General features: G+C 39.9%; 1 protein-coding gene across 30 annotated transcripts in view; it reads right to left on the bottom strand.

Annotated features, from left to right (window-relative positions):
• Nucleotides 1-27,101, bottom strand: part of PCDH15 (protocadherin related 15) — a 539,977-nt gene that overhangs the window by 111,420 nt on the left and 401,456 nt on the right. For all 30 annotated transcript variants that reach the window (XM_080598442.1, XM_080598431.1, XM_080598457.1 and 27 more), the window contains 2 exons: nucleotides 13,526-13,831; nucleotides 12,118-12,342 (listed from right to left, as the gene is read on the bottom strand). In XM_080598442.1, the coding sequence (XP_080454568.1) occupies nucleotides 12,118-12,342; nucleotides 13,526-13,831 (531 nt within the window). The remainder of the gene's footprint in view (nucleotides 1-12,117; nucleotides 12,343-13,525; nucleotides 13,832-27,101) is intronic.

The raw sequence follows: 27,101 nt of genomic DNA, 5'->3' as shown, positions 1-27,101 counted from the left end.
CACACGGCATGTGAATTACAGCACAGACCCCACACACCTGTATAGCCGCACGCAACAAGCAGCAGCTAGGCTAGCTCAGCCACTTCTGCAGCTCCTGGGTCACCAAGTCACCACTGGTTATGATGGGCTGTCACAAACCAGAGCAGTCCCAGTACTCCTCTATGACTTTGCACTGGATCCTACAGATCCATCTTCCAGCACATCGCCAGCTGTTTAAAATCTCACGCTTCAGAAACACATCCCAAGCGGCAAAGCCTGCAAAAGTCTAATGCACCAAGAGTTGCTAAGGCAGTTACAAGATATTTGGAAAATTCTTCCTCAAAGGAGAAGCCAAATATGCAGGGATTACGGCTCTTTCCTGCTAGGCACCAGGTGCAAGGCAGTTGTGATGGATCAGGATACGGCCCCTTCTCACTCTCGTGAACTCCAGCTGCAGCTCCTGACTGTCAGGGAATTTTAGTTAAAGAACAGCAACGTTACAATACACAACAGACTTGACCGATTTGAGCATTTCCTCACTGAAAACTTTCCAAAAAACAACAAATTTTTGACATGCTTTCTTAAAAATGTTGTTTTTCTTAAGAGAAAAATGAACAGTAAGCAGTTAATTTTTCATCAGCTATCTTGACACAAACAGAAGCAACACAAGATGGCACTAATATATTTTAGATATTTACATATATACATATATTTTTTTTTTTCCTCAGGCATAATCATGTGTGCAAACGCCCTGTTATCGTGCACAGGGAACCCCATTACTAATGGAAAAATCTGCTGCCTTAGCCTGCAGTGCACTAGAGGGCAGCCCTACCAAATAGGAGTGAAGCTTCTCCTCCCCCAGCCCTCATAAAAATCTGTTTTACCCTCTCCCAGTTCTCTCCTTATGGAAACAGGCTTATACTTTTTTCATCTAGTAGTCATCTTGTTCTATATAGCTTACAAAATCAGCCTGATTTTCAGCTCCCATTTTTTGTAGAATGTGACCTAATTATAATCAAGTATTGATTATTTATTAAAATAGCTACAATGCCATGACAGTGAAATCTGATCATTAAGTTGCTGAACAGATCCAGAGCGACAAACTCCTATAGAAAGAGCACGAAGCTCAGAGATTCTGCTGATTTATTCAGACCACTAAGAGTCTGTTGGAAGATTTTTACCATTATTAACTGGGTATGTATGCAGAAGCGCCTACCCAAGGAGACTGCATTACAAATGCAAAATGCTCTTTCTTCTCGTCTCTCTCCTCGACTCCTGGAGCAGAAAGCATTCTACCATAAAACTTCTAAAACCCTGTGAAGAAACACTTACCCTCCTGTTTCTGACCTGTTGACAAAATCACTCTAGGTTGGTTAGGGAGATTAGCTTCTTAAATATTACATATTTGTGCTTTGTGAATCATTTCATAAAGAGTTTTTAAGTACATCCATGTGTTTTTCCTGCCACTTTGGGACTGTGCTCTTTGATTACAGCTGCTGATACTAAGGTTTCTAGTCATCTGTATCTAAGTGGAAATCAACATACCCTCACTATAAAAACCAGCATGACTGAACAGCGTCTGAGCTAATAAATGGATATTAGGCATTTACAGCTCCTTTTGCAGTCTGCTGGCTTTTATCACGTGTAATAAATAGAACAAATGTATTTTTAAAGTGGTCCCTACTTCCACTAATATTAAATGTACATTAACATAATCCCACTAAAGGAGAAAGCAAGGAGGTTTACTTCAAAACATAGTCTATGTCACACTAAAATTTTCACTTTCTCAATTTTTCTCCAAGTATTAATACATTTAATTTGCTGCTGTCACTTGGTTTCGAACATCTGCCAAATTAAGCCTATGTGCACATTACCAGAGCTGGTGGCTTCCCATCTAAGCTGCCTCCAAGTGTTTAATAATCCCTTGGTGTCTGGGGATTTCTAAGCAGAAATTTAACATTCCTCTACTCTTCCCTTGAAACTCTCTTCTACAGAAAGCAAAGTGGTTTTTGGCATCACTGCACTTGAAAATCATTATTTCTCCTGTGTTTTCTTCAGCTCTAGAAAGATGTTGTTCAACACCCTCTTAAAAGAAGCACATAGTAATTTATTAATAAATAAGCAGAATGGAAGTCCCCTAGAGACATGGGATTTCACAGCCCTAAGGGCACCCTAAGCCCCTGAAGGCCCTGCCCAGCCTTACGCAGGCCCCTCTAACACCCTGCCCCTGGGCCCAGGACCCCTGCCAGCCCCTGGAGCTCTCCCCAGCCCTGCTCCAGTGACGCTGAGGGAGGCTGGCCTCCAGCCCTGCTCCTGGCCCTGTCCATTTTGCTCCCGGCTGGACTGCAGGCCGGATTCATGCTCATGGCCTACCCAAGGACCTCTGGCCCACCACAAGGCCTTATCCTGCCCTCTAACAAATACACTTGGGCCCCAGTGAGCACGTGGTCTGAGAGCAGAGCCTAGGGCGACCCAGAGCCGCTCTCCGTGCCGCACCCTGGCCGCGCCACGTGGCCTGCAGGGCTGCCATCCCTCCGGCTCCCCAGCCAAATGCCTCTGGCCAAAGCTGCTGGGGAAAGCTGGAGGCTTCCTTTGGATGCAGCTACGCTTTGCACTGAGTTTCCGAAGCTCGGCTTTAGCTTTCAGGGAAGTTCCAAGCGCAGGCTGTCACTCGGTAGAAACCCATCCAGCACTGGGCTTACTGATGTTTGCACAGGATCTCTGCTACTATCACTACGTTTCAGCTGCATCACCCAGAGGTGCCATATTTCATTACCATCCATTCCTCCGGTCCATGCTAACTGCTAGTAGCCATCTGGAGCCCTTGGTTCCTTCCGTAATTTCTCAATTTCTGAAAATCCTCATTTGATTATATTTCTGCTGTTTAACTTGGCAAGTTCCCAAAGCCTTTCAAGATGATGTTAATGAACCTAATTTGGAGCAGCACAAATTTAATATTAAATATTAAAATGCAAATTTAGAATGCTTTTATGTCATGATACTCTTAAATTACATGATTGTTTAAAAAGTTTTAGAACTGTTCTGAATCAAGGCCCCTAGATTTGGAGTCACAGAGTCAGCACTGAACCAACTGAAAGTTTAAGCCATGACTTTAGATAACCATTCTTTCACAACTGAGTTTTATTTTCTGAAAGAAAACCCAAGTGTTATTCTAATGTAATCCCATTCCTAGAAAAGGAATTTTTATTTGCCTTTCACTTAAACATCTACTATGCCACATATATAGCTACAGCAAAATGCAGATCTTTACCTTATGCCAAGAGTTTATACATGTATGTGGGTGTGTAAACTGTACATATTCTTTCACTAAGTGCTCATGCAAACAGAGATGTTACAACATTATTTTCGAGGCCTTAATAACCACTAAGAGTTTCATCACAGAAGTCTCCTATAAGTCTACTGTAGGCAGTTAATGCACTATCTAAAATTGTGACAATAACCAGGATCTTAAGATTTCAAGCAAACTCTCATCCTTCTGCTGAATGACCCATTTAAGTTAACAATACCGGTTATCTAACTGGTATTTACCCGTAATTTACCCAGCTAACAGCTAACTCTTTGGAGTGGTACACAGCAACAAAATATTGCACGACCAGGTGTATTTAGCCTTGCAGATAGATTGCAAAGGGATTAAAAACGAATAACCATGCTATGACTTGTAATCACTGAGGTAAGGTAATTCTTTTTGAGATATTCCCAACTATCCTTCCTGTGAAATTTGTGCTTTCATTTCATCAGGTTCTGTAATTGACGCCAAGAAGAACACAGAACAATTTATACTTGCTAATGTATATGATAAACGTAATGGCAAAAAATTATCGACTTTTAACTTATCTCATTGACACTAAGTCTAACACTGGTTTTACAAATGCAGCAGTATGTTGATTTTATCATCTATAGTCATAGATGTGATGGCAAATCTTCTGTTATTATTTCTACCTCATATCTAAGAGTGTCCCCCTTCAAAGTTGTGACCCTTATGAAAAATACAACTACTATGAAAAAAAAGTGAAATCGTTGTATGACTTAACATAAAAATACATAAATTAACCAGATACTGGAGCACCAAGAACTCTAGGTCCCTTTCCCATTCTTTAAGCAATTTCCTAAGGCTCTGTTAATGAGCACACACCACCTTTAAGGCTTACGCATTGCACCACTCTATTCATTCCTCTAAGATACATACCAAAGTTTGCAAGCAAACCTTTCTTCATGGTCCAATATTTTCATTTACCAATGCATTCTTTAATTTATTTATTTAAAGTCCAATGAAGTTAAGTCAGTACTTGAAAACTACAACTAGCGTGCCGCAAGTATTTGAAATATCTGTTAGATTTATGTATCACCCACAGTGATTAAGTTACAAGAACTGAGGTTAGAGAATCACGCGGTGCTGAGTACCTTAGAGCAGCAAGTTAAAAATCTTTGTGATGATGCTGGCAGGCTAATGCAATGAACTGTGTGAACTGGCACGCTTAATTTTGTCTTTAATTGGGTCTAGTGCTTCTTTGCACAGGGTTTTTTGTTTGTAGTTATACAAAATGGAGACTTGTTAACATGGTATAACTGCTTCTTTCTCATACTTAGTGTTCAGAAAGCCCTGAAATATCTCACAATATGAATTAAGGTTCAGAGTGAAATATACGAAGCAATAAATGACTTTAGCAGATGAATGAACAGGTAAGTTGAGATTGAAAAAACAAATCTGGTTACTCGCACCACAGTCCAACACCATGCCTGTTATGCCATAAATGCTGCTAGAAAGTAGAAAAACAAGCAGATAAGCAGTTTAAGCAGTTGCATTTTGGAGGAAATACAGCTCCATTTTTTTTTTTTTATTATTTAAGAATTCTTATAAGTTATGTGCTGCCACTGTGCTGGACTGTCCCTTTATTGTCCCATTATACAACGGGAAATGGTTTTTGTTACATGTTAGAAAGATTACTTCGAGGATGTAAATTTACTGGAAAACGTAAAAACATAACTAAATTTTATTTTAGAACTATTAGAAGCTGAGGATGTGTTTCACTGTGCTTCACCAGTCTTTCATCGTCATGTATCCTTCATTACCTGCATAGTGACTGGCAGCAAATTTTCATTATTATTGTAATTAAATCTCACCATAACACGAATTCCCACCGTAGTGAAGCACTCATAGATTACTGCTCACCTGCTCATTACAAACAAGACCTGAATTAATTCATAGTCTTGCAAGGACACACAAAAAAGTGGCAACGACACACGTGAGTAGTTAAACATCTATTAGAGCTGAGTTTGAACCAAAATGTCCTCTCTCCTTGATGACAACCTGTGGATCCACCTTCTCCCATTCTTCTCCTAGTGACGGTTTAAGCATTTTATAAAGACCAAGGCCACCCATTCCACAGCACTCTCCATCAGTGCAGTAAAGGTGCTGCGTTAGAGGAGCAAAATGTCCAGCTCTAACATTTTATTCCAGCTCCAGCCTCAAGTGCCAAGTTACTGCAACACAGCTTTGCTTTCCTAGCTTTATTGGGGGCTCTAACTGACTGGTTTGAGATGGTGATTCGTTCAACAAACACTCATTTTCTTCCAACCCTCCTACCTTAGAAAAGCAAAGGAATTATGCTTCTGTGTGTTCTGATTTGAGGCACAGGTTGTCAGGAAGACACAGGGAGCCTTCTCATGTAATCAAGTTCGAATTCGGCACTGCTATGGCATCTTTACAACCAAGATCATACTGTGAACAAAGATGGTGAAAGGCCCAGAGAGCAAGGTGTGTGAGGAGCAGCTGAGGGCCCTTTGTCTGCTCAGCCCAGAGCAGAGGAGATGAGGGGAGGCCTCATGGCGGCCTGCAGCTCCCTCACAGGGAGCGGAGGGGCAGGCGCTGAGCTCTGCTCTCTGGGGACAGCGACAGGACCCGAGGGAACGGCACAGAGCTAGGACAAGGGAGGGTCAGGCTGGGGGTTAGGGAAAGGTTCTGCACCCAGAGGTGGTTGGGCACTGGGAGGGACTGGGCACGGCACCGAGCTGCCGGAGGTCAAGGAGCATTCGGACAGCACTCTCGGACACACAGTCTGATTTTGGGTGATGCTGTGTGGAGCCAGGACCTGGACTCAGTGATCCTTGTGGGTCTCTTCCAACTTGGGATATTCTATGATTTTGTGATTTGCTTCCAACTTGAATAGGAATGATCTTGGGAAACATATTGATGAAAGACCACTGAGAGCAACCAAATCAGAGACTTTGTTTTACCTGTTACACGTTTTCACTTGGTTGGCTGGTTTCTTTCAAGCCGTTTCCAAGGGGAGACTTAGCACAGTGAGACTTAGACTTAGAGACTTAGACTGTGAGAGATTCAAACTCACCCCACAAAAAGTACTAATCAACACATATAAAACATGACCTAAAGTATATGACTTGTAACTTTTCTTTTGACCTACAATGCATCCAATTTTACACATGCTGAAGAGCAGTTAGACCAGCAGGTGGCTTCACTATTCAAGTCCTACTCAGTAATCTGAGTCCTACCAACTGAGAGACAGCTAATTTTTGTCTTCATTAACTGGACAATTTTAAGACAACTATTTGTTTTCAGAACCTCAGCCAACAAGTCTTTCCACAGCACTATTATTTTAAGCCACTTTTATTTCCAGCTTATAGTTTAATGCAGAAGTCAACTAGAAATCACTATTCATCTGCTTGCTCCATGCTACCTGATTAATTTGTAAGACTTCCTTGTTTCTTATGGCTATGTTTTTACCTGAACATAAAATACTGTGTCCTGGCTAACAAAAAGATCTTTCACAGTTTAAAAAAAAAAAAAAAAAAAAAAAAAGATTGTATGAAATCTCAGACGACTCTCTTGCTGTAGATATATTGTTAACAAAGCAGTGAAAGAAACAAAATCACACCAGTGACCAGTCTCCAGTGCAAAAGTTTATCCTTTGACAACAGTAACAAAGAAAACAACAAACACACAACCACCTCAACAACAAACCAACAACAAAAAAACAACACCTCTTCTCAGTAATGCAGGAGGAGTATTTTAATTGTTATATCTCCTCAATGTCACACTTCTCTTGAAAAATTAATTTGACAGTTGCACTTGGGAACTCTGTCCCTATGGACAGATGGTACAGTTGGTTCACCAAATCTGGAAATTCATTCTGTAATGTTTCTGGCAGTCCACTGGGATTAAGGCATGGCAGGAATTACATGAAATATTTTGTCATCAGACTTGTAATATGGCATTGCTAGAAACATACCAATCAGTTTTTTACTTATTCTTGTGGCTCTATCCCTTTGAATCATCAGGCAGAGATAACGGCGCCATTATACTATATACTCTACTTAAAAAAATAATTTCCTAGAATACAGAAGGAGGAAGAAAAAGCAACTACAATAAACAAGAGACAAGCTAATACAAAAATAACAATGGTACTACTAATAAGAGGAAATCATAGCATAAAATATACAAGCATCATACAGGCCCCATTATACACAGATTCTTACAATGTGTGTTTAGGAACACATTACTCATTTAACAGCAATCGAAACTGGGAAAAAGTTAGTCCTTTTTTCTCTGAAGAAGCTCTACTACTACAGTAGTTGTTTGCAAACAGTAAATCCTGATAATAAGCACACCATTGGAAAAGTAAGGGTTCTATTTCCTCCAGTCCTAGGAAACATTTATATTGTGAGGGAATGCTTAGAAGTGCCATAGGCACTACAGGCTCTCTAAGCAAACAACTCAGCCCTCCCAGGCACTGAGCGAATGCAAACCTCTGCCATTTTCCTGGTGAGAGAAACGGTGCCTCCACAGTGGGAAACCACTACGCAATAGCACACAAGTTGTCTCTTGGAGGTGCTAATACTTTCCTGACTTAAACTTCATTTTCAGGACTGACAAAATTCACTGCTTCTAACCCAAACATTTTTTTTATATCTATGTACTTTTATACTACAAAACAAAACAAAAAACAAACAACAACAACAACAAAATGTACAGTAATTAGTTCTGTGTTCTTGATTACACACCAGATTACCATCACCAATTAATCAGGATGAACACTTGTGTAACCTCTCCAGACATCCCAGGATAAGATGACTCGTTAGGACTTTCCCGTAAAGATATATAAGCAGCAAGAGGAAGAAAAATCTCAGGCGAGAGGAACTCCATGCTACCTACATTATTCCTCCTCAGCAATACTAGAAACAATGCAACAGCATCTGATTTATAAAACAGGAAACTAGAGAAAAATGAGACGAAATTTTGTTTACTTTAAGGCTATCAATATTACTTTCTGGCTACTAAAGGCATATTCAAACACAGGATGATTTTCCTCATTAAATGCACAATTAATTCATTATTTTACCTTCAATTTCCTCCAAATAAGGAATCGTAAGTCACACACTGTAAAGGGCCACTTGGCTGCAGCAGTGGCAAAGAACATATTTTAACACTGACATGCAGGTAACAGATGAAGTTGTTTTGCAATCTGTGTTTTGATCAAGTTCAGGGAAGGTTAATATAAACTATTTGTAACTTGTCATGCCAAAGGCTGAGAGTCTAAGGAAAGTCGCAGCGTGTATCCACCCTCATTCTAGCTGCAAAGCTCAGTGTGATTACGGGTGCATGGCACTGCTGCTCATTCTCTTTTAGACCACATAAATAATATATGACACCATCAGGCGTTGTCCATAGTTGGATAACAGAATCCTATCACACAGGAAAAATTACAATGCTCATGGTTAAAAGTTGGACTGTGAAAAATGACAAATGTTAACAGAGGAGCACAAGACCAGAAGGACTGGAAATCTCTTTAATATGAGTAATACTCTAAAGATCATAGGGACTGAATTCCTCATGGTTACATAAATTCCCTGCTTGGTCTTATTACTGCCTTACTGATTGCTCCTGCTTTTCTCTAGGTCAATTTTGAGTTATTAAAGTCTGCAAGCTGCATAACTACTGTTATGGGGCCTACAATACACATGCACATGGTTTACTTCCTATTTGGGGTCACAAACGTTGTATTAAAAACAAACAAACAACAACAACAAAAACTAACCACACACTAATACCTTCCTCTAAATAAAGTAAAAATGCTTTTATTACTAATAGGAAAAAGACACATCCAGTTCCTAACACAGAGCAGGAGCAAAAGACAGGCTGAACGGGGAGGGCTCCTGCAGAGCCGCGCAGAGGGATGTACAACCCCACGCAGAAGCACCCTGTCCCTGAACACAGGCTCTGAATTGGCAGAAGGTCTGGCAGAAATCTCTAGTTTTTAAAACCTCTTTGATTCCTGTGCAGACATCCTAGCCGTTCACTAGAAAATTGTAAATTACTCCCATGAAACAATGAGCATGCTTATCAGGAGTTATCTGTCATGCCCTACAGCAGCAGCCTGGACCACAGTCAGGATGGCAGAGGAATATAAGACCGGATTGCAATCAGAAAATAGACAAGTGAGGATCTCTACCACCACACATTTGAGCTCTAGGGCCAGACTCAGTGTCCTACTGGAATAGATGAGCGCCCTGTGCCAGCCTGCACCACGTGCCCACGCTGGCCCCGTACCAGAGGCTGTACCCGGTACCTCTGTCCCCAAAGGAACCCCAGCCCCATGCCCTCTCTGCACTGACGGGGACCTTCTGCCCCCACCACAGACACACCAGCTCTCTCCCTTCAGAACAAGGGCAGGTATGGGTCTTTTCCATCAGGAACAAACCCAAACTGCACTGTGATGCACTGTGCTCCGTGCTCTTTCTGCATTTATTTTCTCACCAAAGGCCAGCTATGTGCCTTGCTCCTACCCCTGCCCCTTGAGGCTCCGTCTCCTGAATCTGCCACTCAAGGTATCCTCTTGTGGACCCTTCTCATACCACACAGGTAGCAAATGGCTCCAATTCCTATTTACTTTTTTTTTTTCCTCCCCAAATGTGTTTTTGTTTTTGTTTTTATTTTTTTAATCTGGAAAGTTCCTCTGTAATCTCAAAACAAAGCATTATTTCTTTTCTAGATCTGCCTTGTGATCAAGGTTCTAAATTTTTACCCTCTCTCTGACATGTATCCACTAATGGCATCTGTCTGACAAAATGAGAGATGAAAAATTACTTTTTCCAAAAGCCTTTCCCCACTCACGAGTGCCACTGACAATGCTACTCTCCTACCTGCCACTCAAGGTTGGAACCTACCCATTATCTTAACTCAGTTATTCAATTATGTCCACTGATCAGCTGCAAAAATCAAGCTGTTGCCGGGTATGATAATACGCACTAAATATCCCCTCCAGCCCTTTTTTTTCCTTTCCTATATAATCTATAGGCTGTTTGCATTCGCTTTCAGTCCCTGTGCTGTCCCCAACAACTGCAGAAATTGTTACTCTTGGCTCAAGCATAGTATTCCAGCCTCTCACACACCGCCTTTCCAAACAATTATCATGCCTCCTTTTAAAATGCTCATGTGTGCGAAGTTTCCAGGGAAACAAAAACAAAACAGAAAAAACATTTTTTGATCGTACTAATAATCCCCTTCTTTTTAAATTCCCTATTCTCACAGTGCCTCCTGGACAGTGCCCTGTTACACTGCTGCTGTTACACTAAAGCCACCAAGCAGAACTGCACTGCTGCGTTGTCCACTGAGATTAATGAACACAACATAAACTCACAGTCATACAGCTGTGGCAGCCCCATCGTACAGACAGCAGCTTTTCCCTGAACACACTCCTATTTGAGAACAGCTCTTCAGATCTTCAAATCAAAAATCAAAACAAAACAAAGCTTGATTCTTGCTAAAAAGCATCGAGCTGGGAAAAAGTTTCTTCTAGAAAAAAAATAAAAATACAGGTTTGAGCAACTTCCTCCTTGAACAGTATAGACAAATAAGGCTCACGGAACGATGTGAAAAGCTATTTTTGCCTTTGATTCACTTTGAAAACACCGGTTCAGAGGGCAGCCCGGCAGGAAGCAGAAGCACTGCATCTCAATCTCAAGCATTTTACAGAGACAGAGAGGTACTGTAGAAGCCTTCTTACGTTGCCATCAATGCTAATAATCTGAGACATTTACTGTCCCTAGAATAATTCAGAGCTCAGTAGAGACCGACAAACAGAATTACTCAAAATCATTTGGCAATCCATAGCATCTGCAGATACGCAGTAAACTGAACCAGAGACTGATTCATAAATGCTAAATATTTTTTGCAGACTTATATTTACACTGAAGTTGCCAGGCAGAAAGTTTGTATTTGTAAGCCATGCTTTTTCTCTTGCTACAATTTCTGCTTCTTAGCTGAAGTGCCAGTGATTAAATTCTCTTGTCTCCCACCGCTGACTGTTCTTCCCTGACAGTCAACAAAAATGAAACAACCAGACAAGAGGATTTGTCTGACTCGCTCCAGAACTGCACCATTGTAAATTCAAGGAAACAAGATTTAGAGCTTCTAAAGCATCCTCCCCTTTTGGACACAAGCACATCAACCAACTGAAGATGTTAAGTGCTAACGCCTCTGCTACAAACCCTTTTCATTTGTGGATCCTCCCAAACAGAATACCATTATCCCCATATTGCTGGCGAGACAGCAGAAACACAGGTGATGCTGCAACTCAGCATAAAAACAATTCATTGCGAAAGACCACTGAATAAGCCTGTTTCTTTGTAGCTCTATATTTTCAGGTAGCTGAAACTGAAATGTAAGGCGTGTGCCATATCAGCACTCACTCAATACACCTGAATGGTTCATAAAATTACAATTTATGAGAGCTTTAACTGAAACGTGATGGTGTCATTTTTGCAAACAATTCCATTAGGTACTTATCTCAATCTTTCAGCAATTCTGAAGGACTAAGTGTTTATGTATTTGTCAGGTATTCTTGTACTTCATAAATCTATGAACCAAGATTTAACTACTTAATTGCATATAGCAAAATAATTATAGCTGTTATAAAGTGTACATTTAGCAGAACAAGTTGCTGTCAGAAAAAGGCAGTAGCTTTCTGCAAGTGAAAAAGTAGGAAAGCAGACATACTGCTACTGTGCTCTGGTGGTTCATCAGCACACCTGCAAGGGTCGCAGAAGTATTTTGTACCAAATAGGAGAGGATGCTATCAACTGACCCGCTACTCCTCTTACCTTTACTCTCACTGTGACAGTAGCAATACCGGGAGGCATAGTGCCCTTGCTATCGAAGGCTTCCACAAGAAAGGTGAAAGTTGCTTCTGTGTCGGAGAATGACTCATAATCCAAGGACTTCAGAAGTGACAACTCGCCCGTGTACTTGTTCAGTGCAAAATACTGTAGTGCTTCCTGCGTCCGTATTCGATAGGTAACATTAGAACCAAGATCAACATCCTTCGCCTAGACCATGCCACACAGAAAAAAAAAATACTTAAAGGCAAACAAAATCCATTTTCACAAACAAATCCCTACTAGATTAAAAACATAAAAAGGCAAACAACTGCAAATACATATAATCTCATTATACTATTCTAATAGTATTGGATAAATTTAAAACTACTGCACAAACACAAAGCAGAAAGAACACTTGAGGTTATTAAATCCAGAGATACCTGCCACATGAAAGGGACACAATATTCTGTGCAAGAGTCACTGGAAGCTTGTTCTGTTCTTGGTCTTTTCGCTGGGCACCTGCTACTCGCCACTGCCAGGGAGAGGATGCTGGGCTAAGCAGACCATTGCTCTTACCCCGTATAGCAGCATGGATGTTTTTATTTCATACCAGTATTTAGACAAAGAATATTAACTTTCATTAGGAAGAATATTGTGCGATTGCTTTAGCTGTTGATTCCACTTACAATTTACCTGCAGGCAGCTTCAGATAAAAACCATTCTTGATGAAATTATCCCACAACAGATTCTTCTCATTAAAATCTGCTGACTAAAACATCAGGAGGCTACATAGACTACTTATGGGAAGTGAGTCTAAGCTATCTTTAGAGATCTAGCTCAGGATGAGCGAGATCAATTAACAACAGTTAACTATCACTTGTCTAAATGGTTTATCTTTGTTTTTATAGTCAACAGAGAGAAGACACCTCAAGGTGCCCACTTTACTCCAGCTATCTTAGATGACAAATTTAGCGTTAGGTCAATTTCTTCCGGAAGCAACTACTTAACTCCATTAACTATAATGAGGTTGGACTTTTAGGTTTGACTTCAGTTTGAATCAGTTGAGATAGCGTGCTATCAACATAAACATGTAGGAACAATATAATGAGCTTTCAAGAACAAACCAAGTGCACTTAATATGTAAAACAATATCCCAAAATATGACAATAGTAGTGTTGCTCAATTTATTTATTTATTTTTAACTAACTGCTCTTATTTCCAAGTGAACCCCCCAAAATAATTCATGTACCTCTTTAATGGCCATGAATTTTTCAGTCTGGTAGACATCATACCTTCCTTGACTCCAGTCTGCAGTGTTTTACTTCAGTCCCACTGAGACGTTAACTAAGAACATGCTTAGTACTGTGCAACAGTTACAAAACATTGTCTTCACTCTGTAATGCTTTCTTACCTCTATCTGCAGGAAGACAGTGCCAGGTGGTAGATTTTCAGGCACACAGACAGTATAGGAAGCATTAGTAAAGACAGGGCTGTTGTCATCAATATCCAGCACCTTGATTGCTAAAGTTAGTGTTGAACGGCGGGGGTCCACAGCTCCATCTGTTGCTTCAACGATAAGTTCATAATAGTCTCTTACTTCTCTGTTCAATTTAACTGCTGTGTAAATGCTACCATTTGATGTGATTCGGAAAAGATTGTTGAAATTTGCCAAACTATAATGAACTTGACCATTAACACCTGCATCTGGGTCGGTAGCCTAAGAAACAGAAAAAAGTACCATGTTTTAATGCACATTTTAAATACAAGGGACACACCTACATGGGAGTCGCAAGGTACGCTAAGATAATATTCTACAAAGTAGTAACGTCTGTGTGGGTATTCAGCATTTCTTGTTCACAGCAACATGCCTCTCACTCATATTTTGTTGAAGATAAAAAAAATATTCTACAAAATCAAATCTGTTAATCTGCAGGGATTGAAGGCAGCTTTTCTGGATCTCAAATGAACTTCAGGAGAAAACACACATTTAGATGCTCAGTCTTGGACAACATTTGCAGAAGACAAACCTGATGCTTCTGAAGTCAGGCCATTAGACATTTATAATGCTCAAGTATCTTCAGAGTTAGGTGGTGTCTGAGGACATTTTTTATTTTACAGTGTGATTTAGGTGTTTCGTAGCTACCAATCATTATGGAATCCATGCTTATATGGATGCAGTCAGCAGACAGATAGAATGGACACATTAGTTAAAAATCTTAATTTCACTTAAGGTTGTCACATTTAGTGAATTTTTTATCATTGCTCTCTGAAGAACTACTTAACTTTCTACAGTTTGTACATCATGTTCTTCAAAATCAAACGATACCAAATTTCATCCTTATTCTTCTACACACAGAAAATGCTGATAATTCCAACAGATAAATGTTTAGATTTTGTTCAATTGGTATCTTAAGTCTCGTGTAGAGAACCAAGCCTCAGATTTCAGTATCAGCTAAATAGTTCTTGTTATTATGTTAGTGCCCTAATGGGGATGGAAAAGATTCAGCCTCATTATTACTAAAGGCACTAGAGCATAATTTGAATGCTGACCTGTTGTTTTTGCTCCATTTAATTAAATTAAAGCATGATGAATAGGGCCATGTAAATTAAACAAAGGCCATTCTGTTAGAAAGGCGTTTTCATTTGTTTGACTTCATAAATGTGGCTACAGACATCTGAGAAGATGAGAAGATTTTCATGTTTTGTTATATGAAAAATGCTCAGGAAATTTCCATGAATGTTTAATTGTGGTGAAGGTGTTAATTTTAAAATATTGTAACAAAGCCATTTATCTTCCTAGAAATCAATTAAAAGTTAATTAAAACTGTTAATAAGAAAAATTTCACTGTGTTTTCCTCCTGCACTATAACAATGCACTAAGCAGTAATGGCTATAACTTCATAATGACCCGTCAATGGAGAACACATCCTTTGAATCGACATCTTTCAACGTATGGTTGATTTACTTAAGCTTAGAATCAAATCTATTTCCTCATAGATGACAAACAGGAAAACCATCAGAAAGCGAGCAAAAGAAGAAAGTTTCAAGAATACAGTAACAAACTGTTAGCCCACTGAAAGACAAGCAAAGTATAGGAAATGAGGAAGTCAGCTTCTGGGTTAGACACAAACCCTAAGCTTCATAAACCTTAACTGCAATACATGCATTAGGTCAGTCCTCATATTTAGGCTCTACATTAAGCCAAAACCATTTAACAGCAATTAAATTGATGCTAACTGACCAAGAGCAAAGAGAGTTTAAAATAAAAACTGAATACACACACTAAACAAAGTTAATCCTTAACACTACTATCACTGGAAATTATGAAATCAGACCAGGCAATTTTTTACTTTTATTATTAACATTAACGCACTTAAGTGCAGTTTAAAATAGAGAAACATATAAAAAGACCTCTGGAAAAACAGCACACTTTGCAACTTGGCTCCTAAAAACATGACTATTTACATTTAAACTCATTTGTGTACATCCTTGGGCATTAACATATTTTTCACATTGTGCAGGACTGATTTGTTTCCCTATATATTATCAAATCCAATTAAGTTAGCTGTTGGATGACTTTTTCTAAAACAGTGACATCTGAAGTGTACAAGAAAGGAGCTCCTCCTTCCATGTGAAAATCATCTCCTGGAGCCTCTCAGAGCCTGTGGGCACGAGCTCCATGGAGAAGTCTTTGAAGGAATTGCGGGTGGCACTGTGCTGCCTGTTCCTGCTTGCAGTTGCAGCTTTATATCGAGATGGATGACTTGAATCATCCATATTTCATAACCATGCTCGACACTACCACAGAGAAGCTCTGTTACCAATGGGTTCCAGGTGACACACAGCTGGCCTTTCAGAAAGTCCTGCTTTAAACATCAGCCCTGCTTGAACTTACCTATACCCATAAAAAAAAAAAAAATAACCTAGTAATATCCCAATAGATTTAATACAATTTGATCCTTCTCCAAGTATACTTAACAGAGGCGGAGGAAAGGGGGCCAGCAATAATTAAAGAGGGAAATATAAGAAATATCAGATCCCATGACAGGACGACGATGCCACCGCATTGCAGGCACTGGAGGTGGTGAGAGTTTCCTCCACCACCACTAACGGCTGAGAGGATGAGGGCGAGCGTGCTGCATGCACTGCCTCCTCCGCCTCTGGCGCACGGTACCACACGGAGGGGAAGGCCTGCACATGGCCACCCACTGGATACGAGTGAGCATAAACAAACAATCCAGCTACAAAGCTGCATGGAGCTACACTATCTGCATAACCAGACAAAGACTCAAATGAGGAGAGGAAAGCTGTTTGGGGTGTCCGTGTCCTTGCTGGGCACCCCTTCTTTTCATGATGCAGAGGTTGTCCGCTCCCCCAGCCTGCACACAGCTGGCTTGGACCGCAGCAAGTCACAGGGTTGTTCCAGGTCAGAGCAAGTTTAGTCGTCCTGGGTTATGACAATATTCCTGGCTCTGACTGCACTTCCATACAGAGACATTGCAGGTATGAATCCAGGCTTCATGGGCAAAACTGGCCACGCCAGTCTTTCTGGAAAGAGCAGGATTTTACAGAGAGTACCCATGTAAAGCACTGAGCTCCACAAGCTGGGCCACAACACACTACAAACTCAGACAACGAATCTCTCCCTGACGTTTTGACTCTGCCATCTGCTCCCAGCTTTGCTAACCAGTGCTTTCTGCAGCTGTTCCCCAAATCTATTTGCTAGGAAGTATGAACGGATCTCAGCCCTGGGATCTCCAGTGGCTCCACAACCAGCTCCCTTGTCTCTTTGCAGCTGTAACAATGCAATACAAATCACAGGTAGCATTTTTCTCTGGGCTACACCAACAACCTTAACCTTTTTTTTTTTTTTTTAAAATTAGGTAAGGTCCAGTAGGAGCAATAAAAAACAAGGCAAACGCTAAACATAAAACTGGTCAGATTTCTTTCTATTCCCCATAGCACAGTATCTTTCTCACCCTAGCCTCCAAACCCCAACATACCTGATTTCATGGTGATAAAAACAATCTTATGAAATGAGAACAGTGTATGTGTAGAACACATCCTTCTCCCCCCCCCGTCTGTCTAAGGAATATCACTCCTCACCACAGCAGGATGTCAAGAGCAGACAACCAAATAAGGAACCTATTCACTCCTGCCTTGTTTCTCTGCTAGAAAAAGAAGTTGGTTGCATCCACCCCTAGTCCAAGTCCCATCCCCTCATCCCTACAGCTGTCAAAGGGAAGAGCAGTACCTGTTCACATGCCCTTGGAGGCAGAGCTGGGTGACAAGCAAGAGAGAGCCTGAAGCACTCTCAGCTGCCACATGAACACTCTGGTAGCACTTGAGTTCCCACCCCAAAATCTACCGACACAGTCTGCTGTTTGATCCCTTGCAACCACATGCAAGACAGGCCTGGTAAATTTAGACAGGAAACGAAGCTTATTTTGCTATTCTGGGTAAAAGAAATATTGGGAATCATCCCTTTATACGCTCACGGGTTTTTCCCCTGGTCTTATTCCAAGTGGTACAACTAGCTGGTAGGCAAACATACCACGCTAGTGTTACCCAACAGAAGAGTTTAGGAATTCGCTTAAGTCACTGTGGCCTGACCAGAAGGGATTTTGTTGGGATAGAGGAGTCTCCTTCACAAAGATCCAAGGCAATTTGTTTTTGTGAGAGCACCTGCAGAAGTATAAAATACTTAGAAAAAAGAAAATAACAGAGCTTACTGGCTCCTCTTGCGAATGCCCATGACAAGAGATGCAGGAAGATGAGACAAATTTCAATCTCTTCTATCTCTTTATGTTCATTTAGAGACAGGGAAAACATGCTCCTTGGAAGAGTCTCTAGTAACTGCTGCTGCTCTTCAGTAAGTTTTCAGATCCACAGGACTAATCTCATTTCCATCTTTCACAGGACTACCTTATGAAGTACTGCATGGTAAAACAATCCTATAAACCCAGGAGTATAAAAGAATCATTACTTTATTTCCCAGAAAATATATCCCATGTTTGCTGGAGACAGCACAATCTACAAGATGATAACCTTTATCTGCTGCGGTAAGTCTGAATTGGCATTACCAACGATGCTTCAATATTACTGAGCCAACCTCACGAATATGAACCAATAGTGTTCCAGGGTAACAAATTATCTTCCTCCATTGCAGCTTGAAAATACAATACAAAATACAAGCTGTTGAAAAACAGCTTGAAAAATACAATTCTGGGAGATCTGAATTACCGAAATATCTCTTAAAGGATCATTAACTCTGAAATATAATGACAAATGCTTAAATGTTGATATTAATTATATCATTATCATTCTTTTCAAAAGAAACCTCCTACTAATATACACAACTCTTGCTCACAACAGGTAGCAATGGGATTTAAGCAGGTTAATTGAGGATTTACACTTGAACTGCTGGAGCTGGAAAACAGCAAAATAAGGCAGAGTTGCTACTCATATTTGTCTGTATAGTTGAGGCAAACATGACAGGTATCCCCTCATTCACGTTGAAAGCTGAAATACTTCTTTGGGACCACTCTTCTGCCAATCCCACCTCCCCCAAATTAAATTTTCCTGCAGGTCTTCTTCAGGGACAGAAGTTCCCCATCATCCCTACCCATCCCAACAGAACCTCTGGCTGGCAGCCAGTATTCCAGCAAATACCGCAGCTCCAGGGAGGGATAGAAATTGTGCTGGAGGATACAAAGGGTGCTGTCAGTGGGAGTTGGGCTATTGTTTTCATGGAAGATAATAGGATTTTTTTTTATTATGGGTTTAAAAGATTCCCAACCCCTTTGCTTGTGTCAAATAGCAAATCAAATGTTGGTGGGAGTGCTAAATTGGATTTTGTAAATGTTTTTCAGGGAGATTACTGTTTGTGCTCATAGGACAAAATTAACATCTCCCAGATGCAGTAAGAGGCCACAACTATTTGAAACATTTCTGGCTTGGTATTAATTTAAAAATATCTTAAGTAGGGAAAATTAGTCACTCCAGAAAGCTTGGCATTTTTCTTCCTTGTAATTCAGAAGGCTTTTCCTCTTTCATTTCTTTTTGCCTGCTTTTACACATTCTTTCACTTTCCTATTTCATTCATTAAGTGCTCTAAGCAAAGGAAAAGATTAGAAGGTACCAACAGTTTTGAAAGATTTCTGTCAGCTGAACTCAAGATAACGTCAAAACAAGTAACAAAACATAGAAACACTTTTGTCTACCCAGTGTTGTTAATATTTTCTCATATATTCCTCTCATGCTTCAGGCAATTAGATTAATAAATCATGCTCCTAAACATACATGCTATCACTGTATGCCCATTACAGATAGCTGTAATACTCCCTGGCAGACCAAAAACCTACAAGAGTTTATTTCTGTGAAGCTTTCTACAAAATTGATATTTTAATTGCTCTATTCCTATAAATCAGATTTATTTATTTTTTAAACAGACTTGCAGGATTGAAAGACCGCTGGTTTTGTACAAGTTTTAGATAAGAAATGATGTAATGCCTTCACTCTGTGTTCATGCTCAATCAAACGTATACATAGAGCTCTAACTTACTTGATTTTGCTATGTAAGTTCTGAAATGCCACAAAACTTAATATTAGACCACAAAACAACACAGATGCTTAGTTACAATGTGTGACAAATCTTAAATGTTCTGAATTATTGCCCTGCACAAACTGACTTGATGAAGAAAGATGATATAAAGAATATACAATAATATGGGATGTTGTAGTATCAGGTGGCAGATTCAGTGGTCTGTCACTGGCAGTGGCAGCCCAATTGGGTTTAGCTGGTCTAAAAAAAAGTGAGGAAGCAAAATAAAACTCATAGGTATTACCCTCAAATTTTGCTAATCTTTAAATTTCAAAGCAACACTTCCTTCTTTAGAAGAATAAACTAATGCCCCCCTCACCCCTTAGAGACTTTTGAAAAACACTAGAGGTTTTGGCATATCCTCCAAGAACCTTTCTATAAAAATTAAAATTATCTTATTGGACTACCAAGTCATCATCCCTACCAACTTATCCTTTTTTCACAACTATATTTAGATTTACTAGGGTTAAGATACCACATGGTAAATTTTCTAATACAGACATATTTTAGCCATTATACAAGATGGGAGAACCTTTGATAATTACTTTCATTGTCAATGTTAATTCCAGTGCATCTGGAGGGTTAGTTTGGAAACCAATTAAATATGACTCTAAATAAAACTGCATAATAAGAACAGTTAAACACTACAATCAAATATAAATTAAAGTAAATGAAAATCAGAAAGCCCATGACTGCAAAAGCATGATTTAATGGACTGGTGAACCTCCTACAAAAATTAATCACATTGTAACACTGAAACATAGACAGGCTTTCTTTGGCTGGCATGCAACCAGCTCCGAAACTTAAGAGACTTGCACTGTCTGTTTTAACTTGAAAGATGAGTAGAATTTTTTTTTTTCATGAGGAGTGTGTTATTTGGCAATGATATGATCAAGCAATTCAGGGATTAATCAATGAATAGACACGGTAGCAAAAATAAAAACCAAAAGCTAATTCACAGATTAAATGTATTGTTTCAAATCTCCACATTTAGCTGGGCTCCCATGGAGTTCTCTAACGTGTTAATGCACTGTGAAGTTATTTTTGTCATTTCTACAGACTGCTGGCTCTCTTTATGTCACTGCCTAATTAGAGAACACCAGATCTGAGCTGGGTCACAGCAGCAAACATTTGGATTTGAAACCACTCATCTTACCATTCAGACTCTTGGTTTCGTTCTGTATTCTCTTGTTCACTTAAGATTACTTAAAGGAAATTCATTTTCTTCTATCAATTAGAAATATCAAGGCCATGAACTCTGAATATTACAAAAAAAGCACACCTGACACGTATCTCAAGAAAACTCTTCAACTTGTCCTTCTACCAGGCAGTCTTCAGAAAGAAAACACTAATCTAGTCACAGAAAAAAACACCTAGAAATAAAAACCACAGCCAGAAGTTAGTACGCCCAGAATAAACTATTCTAATTTGTAAGCTCAAGAAAACCATAGTTTCCTACCCCAGTGACAGAAATCTGAACAATCAAATCCAAACAGACAGAATTGGCCATCAAAATACTAAATGGTCATGTAGTAGGGATGGGAAAACACTGACTCAGATGATCTACTACAGCAACAGGCTGAACAGAGATAGGTGAAAGGCTTAGAACAACAGACTGGTGTAAGGAAGACAAAAATAGGAATTCCTTTTGACACAGAAATGCTCAGGCTCTCAGCAATAAACTGCACATGAAGATGGTTGAAATGCTTCTCTGATGACAAGCATCAAGATTTGCACCGCATTAAACCACAACTGTTACCACTCTGATGACAAAGATGCAAATTGATGTACAAGTATAACATCAGAAATAGGAATCATAGAATCATCGTAGAATGGCTTGGGTTGGAAGGGACCTCAAAGACCATCTGGTTCCAACCCCCCTGCCATGGGCAGGGACACCACCCACTAGATCAGGTTTGCCAGGGCCCCATCCAGCCTGGCCTTGAACACCTCCGGGGATGGGGCACGCACAGCTTCTCTGGGCAACCTATGCCAGTGGCAGTGAAAGCCACTTAGTTTAAAAAGTCACCCCAGTTTCCATACATTATAGGCAGTAAAGAGCTATTTGAGCATGGCTGCAGCCACACACAGTGAAATAACTTACAGGTATTATACAATCCCCTGGGGGTGTGAGCAGAAAGCAGCTAATCCCGGCCTAGCACTGCTGGTCTGAGATGGCAAAAATTTCACAGATGTATGACTGCATCTATTTCTTCTCATGATACAGGTTTGGACTTGAAACCGTGATACCCAACTTGCTTTAGAAGGTGGAAGGAATTTTATAACAGATGAAAATACAAATAGAAGCACATGTGACAAAGACAAGGGCTTTACCAAAGGCTGCCTCATCGTTTCTTCTCACCATTTAAGCAGAGATGCAGTGTTTATAAATAATCATGACAATTATAAAGTTGGGGAGACTGTAAAAGGGCAAAGAAAGATAAAGCTATGTTAAAATATACAATGAATACTATTTATGCAAGTTTCTCCACTTCTCGTTCTCTCTTACATTTCCTCCCTTCCGTGTTAGAAAGAACCTCTTCCCCAAGAGCTATCATCCCGAGGAAAGTCAAGCAGCACACATAACATTTAGCTTAAACCAGAAACAAATTCCAGCACCTCTTCTGTACACAACTACAAGCAGCATTCAGCCCAGCTGACTTGAGCATGCCCTATCATGCATGCGCAAAAAATCCCAGACAGACTCTCTAGATGCTGTGATTCAGAGAAGCTGCAATCCTTTCACCCTGATCAAGTAGTTGATCAAGGTTGACGAACCTGACGTGGGGTGGGCAAGAGGAAGAATAAAAGCACTTGAGCACATACATGCATGCCCTACTGGAAATACCCTCCCCTCTACATGTCTTATCCGAAACATCCCACATGGAACTGAAAGCCTGTACCTCACCAGTGTCACTCGGAGAATTCAAATGAGATGGTGTTGAAGGTCTTATTAAAGGTCTCTCTAATCAACCACAGAAACAACTTTCTTAATAAGCATGCAATAAAATGATATGACAAAGGACCCAGCAAAATGACCTTGTGGTGATCCTACTATTTGTAAAAAGCTACACAGCCGTTACAGAAATGAGCACAAAGAGAAGCTCACGAATAACAGTGTACAAGCTCTTTTGCACTGGAAAGTAGCAGCTCATACCTACACATGCAGACACTGCGTAGTCGTACCTCTAAATGGATATATGCTAGTCATATAGATGCACACATTGCAACCAAATACAAGTCTCCATTTCTGCTGGTTGTGGTTCATCTGCTATGCTATAACTCTCAAATCTTAAATTCTGATGCATTTCTGATTTTAATTCTGATGCATTCTGATTTTATTTCTCATTTTAAGATCTTACCTGTTCATATTCCTTTTTATATGTACCAGATGAATTTAAAAGATGTTGTAAAGCAAAGTATAATACAGTTAGCAGTGGTCATGGATTCACTCTGGATATTTGAGATTTACTTCAGAGGCCTTGATTCTACTCTTCTCTTCCCCAAAGGCTTAATTTTTTAGCTTCATAGATGGTCCTCTCCTGCCAATAATTCTCCTTTCTTTTTTTTTTTTTTTTTCTGGTCTTGTACTTTTTCTCCTTTTTTCCACCTCTAATTTTTCTGCACTTGTCTAAAAGTACAGGAGCCCTGAGATTTTAATTTCAGAAGCTGGTACTTATAATACAGGTGTGGTGTTATCTACAGTGCAGTTTATATATGCTACAATGTAGAAAGTCATACTCTGTTCTATGAGCTTTCGTGCAGAAAGCAATGACAATGGTGATTTAATTAAAATGAGATTTCTTTCTGTGCTTTTTACAACAAAATCTTGTAGTGTAATACCTCATCGGCATTTGAAGCAGTTTTCCTATATCCAGAGACACAGGACAATTTAGATGTAAGGGATCTCCAGAGGTCATTTAGTCCAACACAATAAGCCTTACTGACATCTGTGAAATTTAACCTGGGCTTTAAATCATGAGACTTGCAGGTTTTACCACCTTGTGAATTTAAGTAGAAATAGACATTTGTAAGAATTCACTAATATTCACAGACAGAAAACTCTGTTAGGAAATTGGCATTGTAATTACATTCCGTTAGCATTCAAAAATGATTGCTGCTTCTTTAAACAACACATTTAAAACACTTCCATACTACTGAAAGAAAAAGTGTCTAGAAATCTGTAGACTGGTGCCACACAGGCTGTTTCAGTCACACCTATTTGCCTTAGAGTTGCCCTGTTCTGAAGTGGACAGACGTTACTCAATACTAGATGCAGGTAGTAGTTCACGCTTATTAAATAGAAAAACAAAATATTTCCACTTTACAGTAGAATTAAGGAAAGTTCTCCAAAGCTCATCTTTCCAGTAAGTAAAATAGCTCCATCCTAAAGAGCAACTTGCTTTTTTTTTCAGAATTTGTTTTCTCATTTAAAAATAAGAAGCAGATGATAAGAGATATTACACACATTGTGTGCAAACAGCTTTCATTATTGGAGCCTATTTATACTGCCTTCATATTAGGGAAAATCTAAGGTCTAGTGATACGTGAGCATCTGATGAAGGGTTGGGCTGTTCACTGCCATGTGATTATTTACCCATGTTTTCCTTCTCGTCTCCTTTCATGTCCCTATATCTCCTAGGTCATGCAGGGAATTTCAAAAAATGATCAATCACACAAATTTCTTCCTACAATTAATAATCAATAGGAAAGGGAAGTTAAAGAAACTGGGCAAACTTAAAAAAGCAGATAAATGGAAACTTCAGTCAAGGGTGGTTTGGGGACTGTTTTCTCTCCTGGGCCCCATCAGGCCTTATGGGCCCCAACAGCTTGTTATTTAACCACAGATTGCATTTTAAAGTTCTGTAACAAACTCTGCAGAACCGTGTTTCACTTAACAAGAATGCAAATGCGTTTGCACATGTTGCAGCCAATACACTGATTCTCACCTATATTTCATTCCACTTTTCCACCTCCCATGTACCTGATGTGGTATTGACAAACAGTACACTGCATAATGCCGATCATTCAGATGCTGGATCTCCTGCAGGACCTCAAGCTATTTCCGACTGCAACAGACGATAAGGTGCCTGAATTTTTAAGCTTCTGGTGTGAAGCTTTTGGTTTCCTGTTGGTCCTCTGTAGAGAACTTCATTCAGCAATTCTTCTCCTGTCTTGTTGGGAGATCCCAATGATCAGACATGAAAGAACGGTAGGGAATCTAATACACCTCTGACTGCTCTCATTTAGACAACACTGTATGAAATAAAAGGGATTTGAAATACTTTCACTACACTGTCAGCCTTATCCTTCCTAACTTTTGTTCTTTTAATCTTCAGTGTGCTCCTCAAATCCCCACAGGCAGCACTCCTGTGCAAGCGCCTCCACGGACTTCAGCTGGCATACAAAGAGCCACTGGAGCGACAGAGCGCGAGAGCACTTCAGCGTTAATACTGCCTCCAGCACGTAATGAGCCTTCCCCTCTACCACCAGAAATCTTTTCGTTGCCTTTGTTCCGTCTCCCCAGGGGAAACAAATTCCCAAGTATTACCTAAGCCCTTATGGGAATCCCTTTTCAAGTCCAACTTTCCCACTTAAAACAAAATAGAGCACAGAATGCACAGAATTCTATCGTCTGCAGCAGGAATCATATATAGGAGCATTCAACTTAATTGTTTTGTGTCCTAAATCACTTACATACTTACCTGTATCATGGGAGAGAGGACAAAAGGAGGGTATAAACGTCATACATTACTTTTTTTTTTTCTTTTTAGAGAAACAGCTGAGCAGATAAGAGACAAAATTTTGCAGTCTTGGGAGAGGATAGAGAGAAAGTCTAATACAAAAAATCCAGAATTGGAAAAAGAAATTACAACAGCTTTTCACATGTTATATGGACTATTTCTAACATTTTAATAATACATGCTGAATAAATTTGTTACACTTTTATCTTTCTTGTAATTGACATCATAGAATATATCCCCAAATTTACCTGCATTATGGTCATGTCAACTGGCAATTAAAGTAACAGTAGCTGCTGCTAATAATCAATCTGGAAAAAAAAAAAAAAGACTTCTGGGAATCTTCTAAGAAGAAAATAATGGATTTTACTAGAAAATATGTTCTGGATCACACTGCTCCCTGATCCCCTGCAGCGTCTGCACTGCTCAACACTGCAGTCCACTAAACTGGTCCTTACCTTGCTAATATGATTACGAAGATACTACGCTACTTGGTAAAGCCAAGGTAAGCAACTTCCACTGGTCTCCCAGCATCCACAGAGCCAGCGATCCCATCCCAAAGTTACCAGTTCGTCAGGTATGATTTGCCCATGCATAATCCATCCTGGCTGTTCCCATTCACCTTCTTATTGTCCACTTGCTTGGAAATGGCTTCCAGCAGGCTCTGCTATCTTCCTAGAGACCCATGCCAGGCTCACCAGCTTGGAGTTACTTGAATCTTCCTTCCTGTCATCCCCAAAGATGAGTGTGATGTTTGCTTTTTCCCAGTTGTAAGGAACCACACTCCTGGGCACCTTTTAAAGATGAAAAATAAGCACTCCTGCAGCAATACCAGTTAACATGAGCACCTTTGGATGCATCTCATCCGCTCCCATTATGTCTGGCTTATTTTCCTACGCAGCCCGTAACTTCATCTTTGTCTAGGATGAAGGTAATCCTTTCCTCCTCCAGACTGACACTGGGCTCAGGTAGCCGCGAGTCCCCATAGCTTACCAGTAAAAAAACCTGAGGCACCAAAGTTGTGGAGCACCTTTTCCGTAACCCTCACCACCAGGTCCTCTACCTCAATGAGCAGTGGGGCCCACACCTTTAATCTTAAGCCAAAAATATCTTGCTGTGGTTTTCCTCATGTAAAATGGGAAGTACACATTCAAAAGGGAAAGAGACCCCACAAAACCTGTTTATTTTTTATTTAATCTGTATCAGTGCTTACTATGGTGGATTTCAGCTGTTTGAAATGAATATAATAGAGGAGATTCTGAAAAGGAGGCTTGTCAGTCAAGCAGCTTAATTCTTAGCATTGAAAACACAACAGATAGTAAGTACTACCTTCTTTTACCAAGCTATTTTCATTTAAAATAGGCATTTATATTTTAACTACATTACAGCTTCTGTACAAAACACATTCCCATAGAAACCTCTCCCACACCTACTGTGGTTCTAATGTCCTATGAAGGACAACAACGGTAACAAAAGCTGCTTTGTTGTTTAAAGACGACTCTCCCTAAACAACAACACAGCTACGTCTAAAGGCTAATCATCCTCACTTCAGTAATTTCACTGAGTCCAAAAAATAATTCCAAATGCCCAAATCGCTCCGTTCTATGCTATTTGCATGAATATGAAACATTAGAATCTACATC

This window comes from Anser brachyrhynchus (genome assembly GCF_964034855.1).
Source record: "Anser brachyrhynchus genome assembly, chromosome: 6".
NCBI lineage: Eukaryota > Metazoa > Chordata > Aves > Anseriformes > Anatidae > Anser > Anser brachyrhynchus.
The sequence above is the reverse complement of the archived record's forward strand: the minus strand, read 5'-3'. Positions and strand labels throughout refer to the sequence as shown.